Below are 15,541 nucleotides of genomic sequence, written 5' to 3'. Positions count from 1 at the left end.
CAATAATATTTAAAAAGAAATTAATAATAGAATAAAATAATAATAAAAAAAGTCATAGTGTAGTATACATGCATCAACTATTTTTAATTTCTAATGTAACTTGCAATATCTTTTGGTGAATTTGATGAAAGAAAAAGATCTACAGTCACTTGATAAAAAATAAACTATAACACAAATTTATAAGATAAAAAAATAATATGTATGACTTTATTATTTTTAAATAAATATGATTTAATTATTTAAATTATCATTAAATATCTTAAAAATATCATATTTTAATTAATTTATTTTTGTTTAAGTTTATGTTTGTTCTAGTTTTTTAATTTGATAGCGACAACAAAAGAATATATATTATATGTTTAATATAATATTAATATTATACATGAATTTTAAATTTAAGTTTCTTGCTAGTTTTTTTTAAAAGAAGTTTGTTTCTAGTTGATAGTAGATTATATTATGTTATATTTTTAATATGATAATATTTTAATACGTGACGTTTAAATTTAAATTTAATTAAATTTTATTTAAGTTATAAAAAGTATAATTTTTATTATTTATAAATAATTGTTATTGTAAAATATCTTATTTTAATTTGTTTAATTAATTATTTATTTAATTTGATTTAAGTTTAAATCATGTTTACAATCTAATGTTAAATTAAAGAATATTTCGTTAAAGTTAACAAAAAAAAATTAACAAATGGTTAAAATTAAGAATTTTTCTTATCTACACATTTATTATATATATATATATATATATAAATAAAGTTTGAATTCTTTTCCATTAATTAATGTCATTTGGATGTATCTTACTACAGGCCAAAATAAAAATACAAATTAATATTCAACCCTCCCCCATTCAGATAACAAATTGATTTATACAAAAATAAAAGGAGCGAAACAAATTGTATGGATTAGGTACATCAAAACACATCCACAAAGTAAAGTATATTTTATAATTGAATAATATTATGAGAAGCGAGGGGTCTTCCCTGACTAATTTCAATTTGGCCATTCTAAGTAGCTAGAGTTTCCAACAAGTCCTTTTCCTTTGGCTGAATCGACATTTCTAACCGGAAAAAGACATTAAAAGCCAAAAATGAATCTTGATTGAGAAATTAATACTAAAAAAGTTACCATTTGACAATTTTTTTCAGACATAACACAATGTTTTTTTTTTTGGGAATTTGCTCAACGAACAACATGAAAATGTGAAATTTACAAAATAATGTTATTAAATTTACACGTAGCAACCCTAACGTTTTGTCTAAATTTAGGGCCACTTAATGCAATATTTACATTGAAATGAACGACTATAAATGTTATTTTGTAAGTATATATTTTTGAAGAGTTGGTTTGCCTATTAAAGTTTCCATTATAGTCAATTTTACAAAAAACACTTTTTTTATTGTATCTTTAATGAACTAAAAAATTAATATTTAATCACATGTATTCGTTTTTGCCAAGTAAACTAAAACAAAATTAAAATTCACACTTGAAAATCATTCTTTGGAAAACACGTGTTCAATTGCACAAGAACCAAGGATCATCGTGAGGCCTAAATTTTCGGCTCAAAAGATATTTCCATTTTTCTATAATACAAAAAGAGAAATACATGAACCATCGTTTTATTATTATAGGAAAAATAGTAGAAGTAGGATTGTACAAAAATCTAACATTCAATAGACAATTAGATTAGATCGGATCAGATAGATTTAAAAGTATTGGATGTGATCCAATAAACACCCTTAATCAGAAGGTGATTTAAGGTTATGCACCTCTGTTGTGAAGAGGTGTTAATTACCACTTAAAAAGAATAAAGGAAGCTTAATAAAAGCAATGCTGAAATGGACCAATTGGAATAAGATTTTCTTTTCTTTACTTATTAACTTTTGCCTGTAAACATATCCATTTCCTCACTTGAAAAAAAGACCTTTGATTCATTTTTCTTACTTGTTATTTTGTTGAATTGGAATAAGATTTTCTTTTCTTTACTTATTAACTTAAGCACGAGAGTTTTCTATTAAGTTACCTAAGATTAGTTAGCTGGTTATGATATTCTATTTAGTGTATTAATGTCTTTTTCCCACTTGCTATATAAAGCAAGCTCTTTGTCCTTTTGTATCATAAGAAACAAGACATCAGGAATAATACTTTTTCTTCTCTGTTTCCTAATATGGTATCAGGCCATACCTAAAATCAAGATTTCCTCACCAAGATTTCTTTTCTCCAGACCCTACCTTCATCTTGTATGGCTAGAACATGAACAAGAAGCTTCACCACAAACAATGTTCCACTCAACTCTGATTCGTCCCATGAACCTTCTCTGCCTCGTCGAACATGGTAATCCATCTCAGACTAGAAGAATCGTCACAATTGAGGGACCACCACTACAACGACCTGGCGACCGTGGTGGCACATCTACATCTACATCAAAATCGGTCCATGTGTTTTGCCTCTTCTGATTGAACATCCCAAGAAGAAAACAACCCACATTTCTTAGGCACTAGATATCACCCGGGGGCTCATTCTTGCCTCCCCTCCGCTTGTCCGCTCATTCTTGCGCCATCTCAGCCCAAAATAATTCTCACTCCTGAGGGACCACCATTGCAACGACCCGACGACCATGGTGGCACGTATACATCAAATCGCCCCATGACCCTTCTCTGCTCAACTCTGATTCGCCCAATGACCCTTCTCCGCCTATCGTCGAACATGGTACTCCATCTCAACTCAGAAGAACCGTTGCACCATAGGGACCACCACTGCAACAACCCGGCGAACATGATGGCACATATACATAAAATCGATTTCATGTTTTTGCCTCTTTTGATCGATCTGTGAAAGAAGACAACAACCCATATTTCTTAGGCACTAGAGATCACCCAGGGCTCATTCTTGCCTCCCCTCCACTCCCTGATAAGAATTTCCAACAATGGAGGCATGACTTCAAAATCTCAATTGGGGCGAAGAATAAAGAAGTGTTCCTCAATGGTACTCTTCCACAACCAGCTATAACCGACCCCTTTTTTCATTCATTGCATCTCTGCAATTAGATGGTGATGTCTTGGCTCTTGCATTCGATCTCCCCCAAAATCAAGAGCGGCATAATGTTCCTCGACACAACCGCGACTATGTGGTCTGAACTCAATAGTCGATTTGACCAAGGCAATGGACCAAGGGTTTTTGAGCTTCGGAAAACCCTAATTTCTCTACATCAAGGAGCTGATACTGTTACCTGCTATTTTGCAAAGCTCAAGTCCATATGGGATAAGATAAATGAACTTCGACCACGTACTCCTTGCACCTGTGTTGCTTTCATTTGCGATGGTGATTTCTAAAATGAAGAACAGGTTTTTAAATTCCTCACTGGTCTAAATGAATCATTTCATTATGTTTGAGCTCAAGTTTTATTGATTGATCCCTTCCCATCCCTGTCCAAAGCTTACTCAACGATTTTCCAAGAAGAACGCCAACGTAAACTTGGCTCTTCTTCAAGTTCTATTATTGCAGCTATTACCAATTTTCCTAATTCTAGGACCAAGAATATGAGACCAACATGCTCTCACTGTCATAAACCAAGACACTTGAAGGACAAGTGTTTCTTTCTTCACAGGTTTCCTCCAGGATATGGAAATTGCAAGTCTATCAATGATTCCTCCACAAGCCAAGAAACCCAAAAACCAAATGACCCTCCCACTCGTTCGCAGCCCAGAGCGTTGCAAGCTTCCAGATCCACTTCAGAATCTACTCCTAGTCAAACGACTCTCCCTATGCAGCTAATTTCTCTGCTCAGCCAACAACTAACTCAAGGGGTACCAAGCGTGGACACACATCTACCAGCTGCCTCCAATGTAACCAGCTGCATCCGATTTTTTTGGTAACAAAGAACCATTATCAACCCATTCTTGGATTCCAGATAGTGGTGCAACACACAATAATTGATTTAATATCAATTGCTTTCAAAGTTTCCATGATAAGATCATTACTAACCATGTTACACTTCCAAATGGAACCTTTGTCAAAGTTCAGAAAGTAGGCATTGTGAGAATCAATGAACATATCACTCTTCATAATGTGCTATATGTTCCACAATTCATATTTAACTTACTTTCTGTTACTTCACTTATCCAACACACTCCTATAATACTAACATTTAATTATGAACATTGTACTCTACAGCAACAAATTTTGAGGATTTGGAATACTAAGCGCGTTGCCAACCTATACTATCTTCACCAAGACTCTAATTTTCAGTCAGCTTCTTCAAAATTTGTATCTCGTAATGCTTTATGTGATCCCAACCTGTGGCATTCACAGTTAGGGCATCCTTCTATTCAATTAGTAGACAAATCAATAAAGAAATACAATTTTCAGATTCAATTCCTTATCTTAAACATTGTCACATTTGTCATTTAGCTAAGCAAAAGAAACTACAATTTATCTCTCTCAACTATTTTTCAGCAAATCCTTTTGATTTAACATTTTGATATTTGGGGATCATTCCATCAAATTAGCATTGAAAAAAAATAAATACTATTGTTGATGATTGTACATGATTTACTTGGGTATTTGGTGAAATTTTTAAGCAACGTAAGTTTACATATTCGCAGAATTTAATAAATTTCAGTAAATACAATTATCTTCCCACGAAGACTGAATTATCAATTACCAAAAATTTAATCTAGTTTCTATTTAGCTAATGACATTCTTAGTTTGTAAAATATAAAAGTAAGAACATAAATGAATGTAAAGTTCAAGAGTAAACAAATAAAAAGAACACAAGAATTAAATCAAGAATAAAGACAATTAGGGATTTCAATCTACTTTCCACTCTACCATTTACTAATGCAAGATTAACAATTCTTCTCCATATTGAGATAGGGTTGAGCATTGGTCGGTTTGGGCGGTTTTTTCATATTATTAAATCCAGATTTCGGTTTTCGATCCAGATTGGTGCAATCCAAAAACCGATCGACCAAACTAGTTAAAGAAAAAAAACCGACCGTTTTGGACTAACCGACCAAACCGATTTTTTTTTTTTTGAGAAAGTTTTAGTCAAAAAAAACTAAAAAATTTGGATTGTTGGAATCCATTTTTGTGTATTTTTAAAACATAAATACATAGAGGTATCCTGAGTCAAGCTTTTTGTTCAAAAGTTCCAACAAAATAGTCAGAACGCAGAGGTATTCTAAGTTTCTATAAATCACATAAAGGCATGACTAGTATACAAAACCAACACTGTACAGTGCACAATTACATTATTTAGAAACTAAAAACAACATAAATGGGTTTCATGAAGCAGATGGGTCTAAGAAAAAGCCATGGTTGGTGCGTTTTTGCAAAACAAATGCTCAACAAGCTAAACTCACCAATTGACATCCAAGAAGGAGGTCGAATTGCACATTTCCCTCTCTTCTTTAAAGCAATTTCAAGCCAAAGGGGTACCTGGGTAACCATCTGCGGAAAGAATGGACCGTAATCCCCCTGCAAAAATACAAATTTGCTAAACAATCAAAATCTAACAAGTTACTTGATAAAATTACGTATAACGAAAATGACAATGATGGAAAAACATACCGAAATTAAATTAAGAGGTTCCATTCTCATATTGGGCACAAACTCGATCATTTCATCCTCGCCCATGAACTCAATCTTAGCATTCAACCAAAAAAAAAAATCAAAATCAACAAATATATGATATATTTATTTGTATCAAAAACTCCAATCAAACTAAACAGAGAGAGAGAGGGACACCTCCTCTGCCGAAAAGAGAGAAGGGTGAGGATCCGATTGACCAGCCATCTCAATCAAGTGTTTATGATTTTTAATAAACCTAATAACAGGGAAAAAGTAAGTATAAATGTCAGTAGGAAAAAACTACATAGCATACAGAATTACAGAACCCAAATCTAATAAATCTCTACCCTATGTATACAAACAGAATAAAGAATCGCTAAGCCCAAACAAAGAACAAGTTCCAAATTAAAGAATTCATTCACAAAACATACCTATTATATATATAATACATCATCATCATAATCCTCCTCCTCCTCCTCATCATCATCATCATCATCATCATCATCATAACTATTAGATTATTTCATTAAGTTCAGTCAGTGTTCATCGAAAATCAATATCAAACAAAACAGAAAGTGTTAATCGAAATACAATGACCAAGGAAAGGCACAGCATTCTCAAATATAGATACATTTAAATGACAAAATCAGTTCAGATCAACAGAGGTATACATTTGAAGATTGGGAAAAAGCATAGAATAGGATATATTCTATTAGAATAGTTACATATTGACAATATCAGATCAGATCAAGTAGTTCAATGATGGAGTACCTGGACTATGAGCTTGGAAACGAATCAGTGTGGCGGAGCTCCATGTCTGTTAAGCAGTCGCCAGAGTGGGAAGGGTCAGCTTCGTGTCCGTGAAGCAGTCGCGTGCGTGGGTTGTGGTCGTGCGGCTGGGCTGTGCTGCCGCTGAGTCGCCGAGTCTGGTCTGGTCAGTCTGTTCCATTCGTTTGGGCTGGGAGGGAGGAGAGTGAAATAGAGAGGAATGAGGAGATGAGATGAGATGAGGGGTGGCTAGCTGAATGATGAGAGAGGCGACTGAGTATACGATAGAGAGAGAAAGAAAGAGATTCAGTGCCCTAACAAATTTTCAGATTTTTTATTTTTATTTTTATTTAAAATATTATATTTATACATTTCGGTCGGCTTGGGTTCAGCCGTTCGGTCCACACAAAATTTTCAAACCGATCGAACAGTGGTGGCTTGCGCCGTTGGTGGTATTTTTGGTGTTCGGTTTAATTGGTTTTGGTTTTTTCAGTGTTCAAAAGGTCGGTGTACACGGTTTTTTCGATTTTTCGGATTTTATGCTCAGCCTTATATTGAGATAGAAAGTTGTCATAAAGTTTTATAATCAAGTTATGAATTATAAAATTCAACCTAAGTGAGAATTTTCTATATTTCTATGATAAACTCAATATTTAAGAAGCATTAAGATCAACAACTTAAAAGCTACACAAACAATCGTGATATTCTCGTTCAAGATTGAGTTTATGTCAATTCAATTAAAGTATGTCCAGACCTCACTTTTCAGATTTTGATTCAAACTCATTAAAATTATGAAAAACGATGGTCAATAAATTCTCATACAATAAGCATAAATTGAAAAGATCTTAATAAGGGAAGAAGAAAATCAAACTTTGCATTAGGTCATAGTAGAGATTCAAGTGATTCAATTGAAAAACCTAAAACAGAAATTAGTTCATATTCATTACTATAGAATCCATAAACCTTAACATAAAATAGAGATTAAGAAGAAGAAAAGAACTCTGGGTCCAATCCAATCTTCCATGGCGTAGCCTCCTGTGTTTTTCCTTGCTTCTTTCTCTCTGTCTCCCTTCTGTTCTCCCCCAAAAATGTTTTAGAACTCAGCTCACCCTAATTTTCCCTTCGAAAAGACACAACTGCCCTTTTTCTTAGCACGTGTACGAACACAGGCGTCACGACCCATCTGTCAAGCACCACGGCCCGCTTCGATTTCCCATAATCCAAATTGTTTTTCCCTAAATCAGTTGCTGATGACATGGCAAGGATTTTTGACATGTGGCAGACACGTAGCAGAGATATGGCTCGCCTATCGACCAGAATTATTTCTGCACGACGAGATCAAGTTTTATATACGACCAGCCTGGTCGTATATCCGTTCATTTATGTAAAGATCTGTACAGTTGTGAGGATATCCGAGAATATCTCTTCATTATGGCCTGCAGATCCGATCATTAAAGATAGATATTATTTCCTAATTCACGTAACCCTTCCTGAGCCTATAAATACACGAGAAATAGCTCAAGGAAGGGGGATCGATCTTTTATGCTTAGAGAATTATATTACTATTATCCATCACTGTATTGTTTTCTTCCTCTAAGGTCCGTGAAACTCAGGAACCCTTGTTCTTTGATCACACCTTGGGAATTCAATATCAATAATAGTATCAAGTGGACGTAGGTTATTACCAATCATTGGGGCCGAACCACTATAAATCCCTGTGTTCTTTATCTTTCCATTAGATTATTTTCAAGCTCTATATCATTTTCTTGTCGTTTCCTAGACTCCGTGACGTTGACCAAAATCAGGGTCAACATTCTGGTGCTTTCATTGAGAGACTTGAATCTGAGAAAAACTAATGGCAAAGACTACCAAGAAAACTGGACAGGCTGCTGCCGCTCCATCCCAGCCTCCTCCACCAAACATGGCTAAAGACGAGCCTCATTTGGAGTTCGATGAGGAGGAAGTAGACTCTGAGGCCTTGAAGACAACACTAGGGGTGTTGCAAGATGAATTGGTCGCTCTGAGGGCCAATCAAGAGAGTGCCGCCGAGATAATGGCGTCACAGCAGAGAGAGATAGAGCGCCAGCACCAAGAGCTGAGCGAGAGACAGGCGGAGATGGACCATCGTCAGAGGGATGCCATGGCAGCCCTCGAAGCTGCCCTCCAATTGGCTAGGAATTAGGCTGCACCTGCCTCGCAGCCTAACCAACCCCCGAGTGGACCACCGCAAAGAGGTCCCAATCCTAGCCCTCCGCTCCAGCCTACAAGCCCTCAAAGGCCAGAGCAGCCACCAATGCCTCAGGATGATGTCCCACCTAGGGACCCTGAGATGCAGCCTCCCCCTAACGCTCGGGAAGTTCCAGCCCAAGGAGGCAACAGAGGAAACAGTCGGTCCCACCATAGCCAGTCAAGGTTCAGAGATGGCCACGGCTATAACGAGGCTGACTCAGGCAAAGGGAATGCTGGTCGGAGAAACAAGGAGAGAGGTGGAGGTAGAAGCCCACCACCTAGAGAAGACCAACAAGCAGGACGTAATGCTGGGGGGCAGCCCAGACAAAACAACGTCTTTAGCCGGCTCTTAGCCAGCGAGCAGCGGCGGAGAGACGGCGACTTGAGGGATGTACTCAACGACCGCCGAGAAAGGCACGATGAGTACATTCCCCCAGCACCGGAGGCCCCAGCAATTCCTGAAGTCATTCAAGCTCAAATCGATGCCCTGAACCAGGCTGTACAGCAGCTGGTCAGGGGGCGAACATCGCATATCGAGTACGATCGGAGGAGAGGCACTCCTTTCATACAAAGAATTGTTGTGGCAGAAACCCCCAGTAAGTTCAAGATGCTAACTCTGCCAAACTTTGACGGGTACGGAGACCCAGTATCTCATGTAAACAAATTTGAGATACAAATGGACATTCAAAAAGTCTCTGAAGACGCTCGCTGCAGGATCTTCCCAGCGACCCTTTCTGATGCCGCTCAGGAGTGGTTCTTTAAGTTCCCTCCTGCAAGTATAATATCCTGGGAAATGTTCGTGAAGGAGTTTTACGGACAGTTCTATGCGGGTCGTGTGCACCCCACTGAGGAAAACCAACTGGTTGAGATATGCCAGAAAGAAGGAGAGCCTTTGAAGGAATATGTTCAGCGCTTCATGCACGCCGCAGCAGGAGCCAAGACTGTGGGCGATGAAGGCAAGATGATGGCCCTAATCGTTGGGGTTAGGCGCCATTCTCCTCTCTGGAGTAGCCTTAGGAAGCATGGAGTTAATACTACCCAAGAGTTTTTAGATTGAACTGATCGGTACATCAAGCTCGAGGACGCGATTGCCAACGAAGGCAAGTCGCCAGCAAAGGACAAGGGGCCCAAGGAAGATCCCGCCAAAGCCGCCAACGGGTCTAAGCCCAATGGCAACGGCAACGGCAACGGGAATGGCAACAGTAAAAATGGTGGAAAGTGGGCGAATGGCAAACCCTCGACCTTCGAGAGTAAACGCCCCAAAAATAATCGATATGAACCAAAATTCACCAATCACACCGCCCTTGTCGAGAGCCGAGCCAAGGTGTTCCAAGCGACCAGCTCGAGCGTACCCTACAGACGACCCGCGCCTATAAGAAAGGATATCTCCAAGAGAGATTCGACAAAGTTCTGTCGTTATCATAACGACTACGGGCAAGACACCAATGAGTGTAACCAACTGAAGGACGAGATTGAGTTCCTAATAAGACAGGGACACTTAAGAAGATATGTATGAGCCGCAGGAGGTTCTTAGCGAGAGGCTCAAGGTGGAAATGAGTCGGCGCCTGTACGCCAGCGCTCGCCACCTTTACAGCCAGCTCCCATGGTAGGTACCCTACTCACCATCTACGGAGGCCCACATCTTGTAGGAGATATTGGAAAAGCGAGGGAATGATACGCTTGAACCCTACGCCACGACCAAGACATCGAGATGATGAGTGTCGAGGATCGTGCACCCAAAAAGGCTCAAACAGAGGAGGAACCGATCACCTTCTATGATGATGACGCCCAGCATGTGCGATTCCCACACTCCGATCCACTGGTCGTGGATGTTCAAATCACAAATATGATGGTGAAAAGGGTGTTGGTCGATACAGGAAGTTCAGTCGACATCCTATATAAGTCCTCGCTGGAAAGGATGAAACTGTCCATCAAGGACATAGAGCCATGCAACCAAACCATTTATGGTTTTTCCGGAGAAGGGCTCGCCCAAGTAGGGTCAATTAGACTCCCAGTCACAGCAGGTACCGCACTTGCTAACAGGACATTACTCACCACTTTTATAGTGGTTGATTGTCCTTCGGCGTATAATGCCGTAATAGGGAGACCTATTCTGGTTGACCTTTGAGCTGTCACTTCTGTATGGCACCTCGCCATGAAATTCCCAACAAATGCAGGAGTAGGGTGCGTACTGGGAAATCAGTAAGAGGCAAGAGAATGCTACAACGCCTCGATCACCAAGGAAAAAAAGGGTGTATCGAGGGATGCCGCCAGAAAAGAGTTGCAAATGGCATCCGATGTTCAAGCCCGCTCAGGTGATAATCTCACCAAATAGGGCATTGCCCAAAGTGAGGATAAAGACTTAGATCCTCGCTTTGGGGATTTCGAAGAAGAAGTAGGCCCCATCGAGGACCTTGAAGAAGTCCAACTCGATGAGGGAAATCCGATCAGAGTTGTGAAAGTCGGTAAAAACATAGAGACAACAACAAAACAAGCACTGGTGGAGTTCTTAAAAAAGAACCACGATGTTTTTGCCTGGTCGCATAAAGACATGGTTGGGATAGATCCTGCAATCATCAGCCATGTCTTGAACATTGACAAAAAATTCCCACCTGTGCAGTAGAAAAGAAGGCTGCTCAACAAAGACCGATCGAAAGCTTTGAAGGAATGGGTCTCCAATCCCGTACTCGTGCCCAAGCCGAATGGCAAGTGGCTTTCGCGTGTGGATTTTACAGACCTCAATAAAGCCTGCCCTAAAGACTGTTTCCCACTCCCAAGGATCGACCAGCTGGTCGATGCCACTGCAGGACACGAGATCCTCTCATTTATGGATGCCTACTCTGGGTATAACCAGATTAGTATGCATCCCCCTGATGAGGATCACACTAGCTTTCGAACTGATACAGAGCTCTACTGTTATAAGGTGATGCCCTTTGGTTTGAAAAACGCTGGTGCGACTTACCAGAAACTCGTCAACCACATGTTTAAGGAGATGATCGGGGCAAACATGGAGGTTTACGTCGACGACATGCTGGTTAAGTCGAAGAAGGCAGAAGGACATGTAAGGGATTTGTGGGAATGCTTCAACGTCATTAATAAATACAGGATGAAGCTGAGTCCCCTCAAATGTTCCTTCGGAGTTGGATCAAATAAGTTCTTGGGATTGATAGTTAACTCAAGAGGAATTGAAGCTAATCCCGAAAAGATAAAAGCCCTGATCGAGATGAAGTCGCCAGTGAAGATTAAAGATGTTCAAAGCCTGACTGGGAGAATTGCCGCCCTCAGTAGATTTATTTCAAAATCAACGGACAAGTGTGTCCCATTTTTCAATCTACTCAGAGGCAACAAGAAATTTGAATGGACAGATGAGTGCGAACAGGCCTTTTAAGCACTGAAAGTGCATATGGCACAACCACCCATTCTGTCGAAGCCAGTTGATAGGGAGACTTTGTTCATCTACCTGGAAATCACAGATTACGCTGCTAGTGCTGTTTTGGTGAGAGAAGAAGAAGGTGTGCAGAAGGCTGTCTATTACGTAAGCAAAAGGCTAATCGGAGCAGAATTGAGATATCCCCCCATCGAAAGGATAGCCTACTACTTAGTATTGGCCTCTAGGAAGCTGCGGCCTTACTTCCAAGCCCATCCAATTATGGTATTGACTGACTAGCCTCTTCGGCAAGTCCTACACAAGCCAGAGGCTGCCAGAAGATTACTGAAGTGGGCAGTCGAGCTCGGGCAGTTCGACATATCTTACCTGCCATGAGCAGTGATAAAGGGACAAGCCTTAGCTGACTTCATCGCCGAGTTCACAGAGCCCGCAGGTAGTGAGCAGATTAAGGAGCCTAGCGAGCCTGAATGTCAAACCCAAGCACCGTCGTGGAAATTGTTCACCGATGGATCATCTAACGAATCCCACGCAGGAGCAGAAGTGATATTGATAACGCCAGAAGGGCATTGATTTCACTGTGAAATAAGGTTTGACTTCATTGCCTCTAACAATGAGGCTGAATATGAAGCATTGCTCGCTAGACTACGGTTAGCCAAGGATATGAACATTAAAGCGCTTGACATTTATAGTGATTCTCAGCTAGTTGTGAATCAGATCTTGGGAGAATATCAAGCGCGAGGATTAAAAATGGTCGCCTATCTGAACAAAGAAAAGGATCTTTTAGTCCAGTTCGATAGATATACTCTATAGCAAGTGCCTCGAGATCAGAATTCCAATGCAGACGCGTTGGCGAAATTGGCAAGTGCAAAAGATGCTGATACTCTGAACATAGTGCCAGTCGAGCGACTGCCCGCACCTAGCATCCAAACAATAGAAACCTCTCTAGTCATCCAAATGGCGGATACATGGATGGCTCCATATGTAGAGTATCTAACAAGCGGCGTGCTACCAGCGGACAAAAACAAAGCCAGGACCCTTCAGCGGCAGGCTGCTAGGTATATCCTAGTCGATGGAATTTTGTACCGAAGGGGATACTCATTGCCACTTCTCAGGTGTATTACAAAGGAGAAAGCCAAAGAGTTGATGAAGGAGGTGCACGAAGGTTTTTGCAGGGACCACGCTGGGGGGCAAAGCCTGTCGAAAAAGATCCTAAGGCAAGGATATTTCTAGCCAACAATGAATGAAGACTCCATGGAGTTCGTGCGAAAATGTGACAAGTGTCAAAGGTTTTCTAAGATCCCGCGAGCAGCTCCCAATGAATTAAAGCAGATGCAGAGTCCATGGCCCTTTGCGGTTTGGGGAATAGATCTAATCAGATCTTTGCCTACTGGGAAAGGTGGTGTAAAGTACGCAGTGGTTGCCGTCGACTACTTCACCAAATGGGCTGAAGCTGAGCCACTCGCGACCATAACGACGAAGAAAGTGCTTGACTTCGTGGTCAAAAACATCATCTGTCGCTATGGATTGCCTAAAAAGATAGTCTCAGATAACGACACCCAGTTTGACAGTGATCTATTCACAGATTTCTACAAACGTCACGACATTGTTAAAAGCTTTTCTTCAGTCGATCATCCCCAAGCAAATGGACAAGTTGGGGCGGTCAACAAAACGCTGAAGGATACACTGAAGAAAATACTTGAAGAAGCTAAGAGAGCATGGCCAGAGCAGTTGCCTGAAGTCCTCTGGTCGTACAGAACTTCCCACCGAACAACAACAGGTCATACCCCATTTTCCTTGGCATACGGGTATGAAGCCATGTTGCCTGTTGAGTTGGATCCACCCTCTCACTACACATTAACATACGACCAGGATTCTAACAACCAGTTACTCATGGAATCCTTGGACTCGATTGATGAAAGGCGTGAACAAGCCCAGCTCCGAGTAGCTGCATACCAGCAGAAGGTCGCCTGGTATTTCAACTCCAAAGTTCGAGAAAGAAAATTCAGTGTTGGAGACCTTGTGCTCCGAAGAGTTTTTCTAAACACCAGCGACCAAGCTGCTGGAGTACTCGGGCCAAATTGGGAAAGGCCTTACCAGATTGATGAAGTCCTTCACCCAGGCACTTATAAACTTGCCCACTTAAACGGAGATCTCGTTCCTCGATATTGGAATGGAGAACACCTGCGCAAGTATTATCAATGAACAATCCTTCTGAAAGAATTGGCTTGTATAAATTTTACTTTTTACAAGTTTTGTGTAAGATCTTAGTGATCACTCGTAAAGACACGTTTAGTCCATTTACTACGAGAATAAAAGGGATTGTGCTCAACCAGTCATTTCTTGCCAACTATTGTATTTATTACAAGTATTTGCTCATTACGTGTATTGTTTTGTTGTATTATAATTTTAATCACATTGCTACGAGCAGTAACGTTCGGGAAGGTTCTAGTCAAGGCAAGTGACCAAGGACCTAAAGCTCCCCGATCACTTGGGGGGCATACGAGGTACAAGTAAGCAAAGCATATTGTTAAAAGGTATGTAAACATATGAGCAAAATAAGGGAAAGCATGCTACGACACTTAGAGTATTTTTCAACATTTTAATATTTTTGTTAAATCAAACCAAAGTGCTATGCTAAGTTTTGTCATGCTAACAAGTATATGGTATAATAATATGCAAATATATTGTAATATCAAAGCGATCCTTTTACACCGCAAGCATTAACTGCTTGGATGTAATTGTTTAAAATAAAAGTAAAAGCTGCCCGTGCAGCAAACCAAAAAATTATATTGTCTTTACATCATGACCCGTAGGTCGTGTAATTAAAAAAAAAAGAAATATAAAAGGAAAAAGTTATGGAGCTTGAGGAGTTGGAGGATCCTAGGGAGGGTTCTGGTCGACGGCTTTATTGTCTGCACCCTCCATCCCGGCGGCCAGCGAGATTTCGGGAGAAGCAGGGACCCTCGATCCCTCTTCTTCAGCCAGTTGAACCGCGCAACAAGCCAGCTCGCTTCCCTTGCGTTCTCAGGAAGATAATCAAAATTGGCACCCTGATTATGCTTCCAGAAGTCATAGAAGCACCTCAGGGTGGCATTTTTGTACCTCTCTAAGTTGGTAGCATTGGTCTTCTCCAAGTCCTTAACTCGGTCCTCCATGTCTCTGGTTTCCAGCCTGCTCGCGATCAGGTCCAGCTCGAGCTGCTTAGCCACCTTATAATTAGAGCGGTTGGACTCCTTGTATTGGTCCCTCAGCTCGCGGGCTTTTTCCAGAGACTTTAGCTTCTCCTCCAACTCCTTGGCCAGTTGGGCCTTTTCTGCAGTCACCACCGCCAGCTGATCAGCGTGCCTGGCCTCGACAGTTTTGAGTTCGTCCTCGTGCCGTTGATCTGAGGTCCTGGCCTCCTCGGTGACGGCACCCAGGCGGATGCGACTAGCCTTAAGAGTCAGCATGGCCTGCATTCAAGAACAAAAATTAGACAAACAGTAAAATTATCAAAAGCCTAATATCACAAAGGAGGCAACTTACGCTGGTGAACTCATTCAGGGCTCGGTTCAGAATTGGGTCAATGTCATCGTCT

The 15,541-nt window shown here is 40.4% G+C and overlaps 1 protein-coding gene across 4 annotated transcripts; it reads right to left on the bottom strand.

The window, feature by feature from the left end:
- Window positions 1-840: 840 nt before the first annotated feature.
- LOC133823378 (DNA replication complex GINS protein PSF2-like) lies at window positions 841-6,664 on the bottom strand. 4 transcript variants are annotated; one of them, XM_062256107.1, is made up of 6 exons: window positions 6,351-6,664; window positions 6,011-6,089; window positions 5,757-5,835; window positions 5,580-5,654; window positions 5,372-5,486; window positions 841-1,068 (listed from the first exon to the last, which is right to left on the bottom strand). In XM_062256107.1, the coding sequence occupies exons 2-6, from the start codon at window positions 6,085-6,087 to the stop codon at window positions 1,016-1,018; spliced, it is 399 nt and encodes a 132-aa protein (XP_062112091.1). In that variant the 5' UTR covers window positions 6,088-6,089; window positions 6,351-6,664; the 3' UTR covers window positions 841-1,015. The 4 variants fall into 4 exon arrangements, with proteins under 4 accessions (XP_062112091.1, XP_062112090.1, XP_062112089.1 ...); XM_062256106.1 differs by lacking the exon at window positions 841-1,068 and adding an exon at window positions 1,615-4,304; XM_062256105.1 differs by lacking the exon at window positions 841-1,068 and having other exon boundaries at window positions 5,135-5,486.
- Between the last annotated feature and the right edge of the window lie 8,877 nt (window positions 6,665-15,541).

The sequence above is a fragment of the Humulus lupulus genome, chromosome 3 (assembly GCF_963169125.1).
Source record: "Humulus lupulus chromosome 3, drHumLupu1.1, whole genome shotgun sequence".
NCBI classification, from domain to species: domain Eukaryota; kingdom Viridiplantae; phylum Streptophyta; class Magnoliopsida; order Rosales; family Cannabaceae; genus Humulus; species Humulus lupulus.
This window is presented reverse-complemented; position numbering and strand designations above follow the sequence as displayed.

Coding starts and splice junctions, on each gene's coding strand:
- LOC133823378 (XM_062256105.1), bottom strand. CDS start 6,087: ATGATGATGATGATGATGATGATGATGATGAGGAGGAGGAGGAGGATT. Junction 5,655..5,756: donor CTCTCTTTTCGGCAGAGGAG/GTGTCCCTCTCT, acceptor TTGAATGCTAAG/ATTGAGTTCATGGGCGAGGA. Junction 5,487..5,579: donor AACCTCTTAATTTAATTTCG/GTATGTTTTTCC, acceptor GTATTTTTGCAG/GGGGATTACGGTCCATTCTT.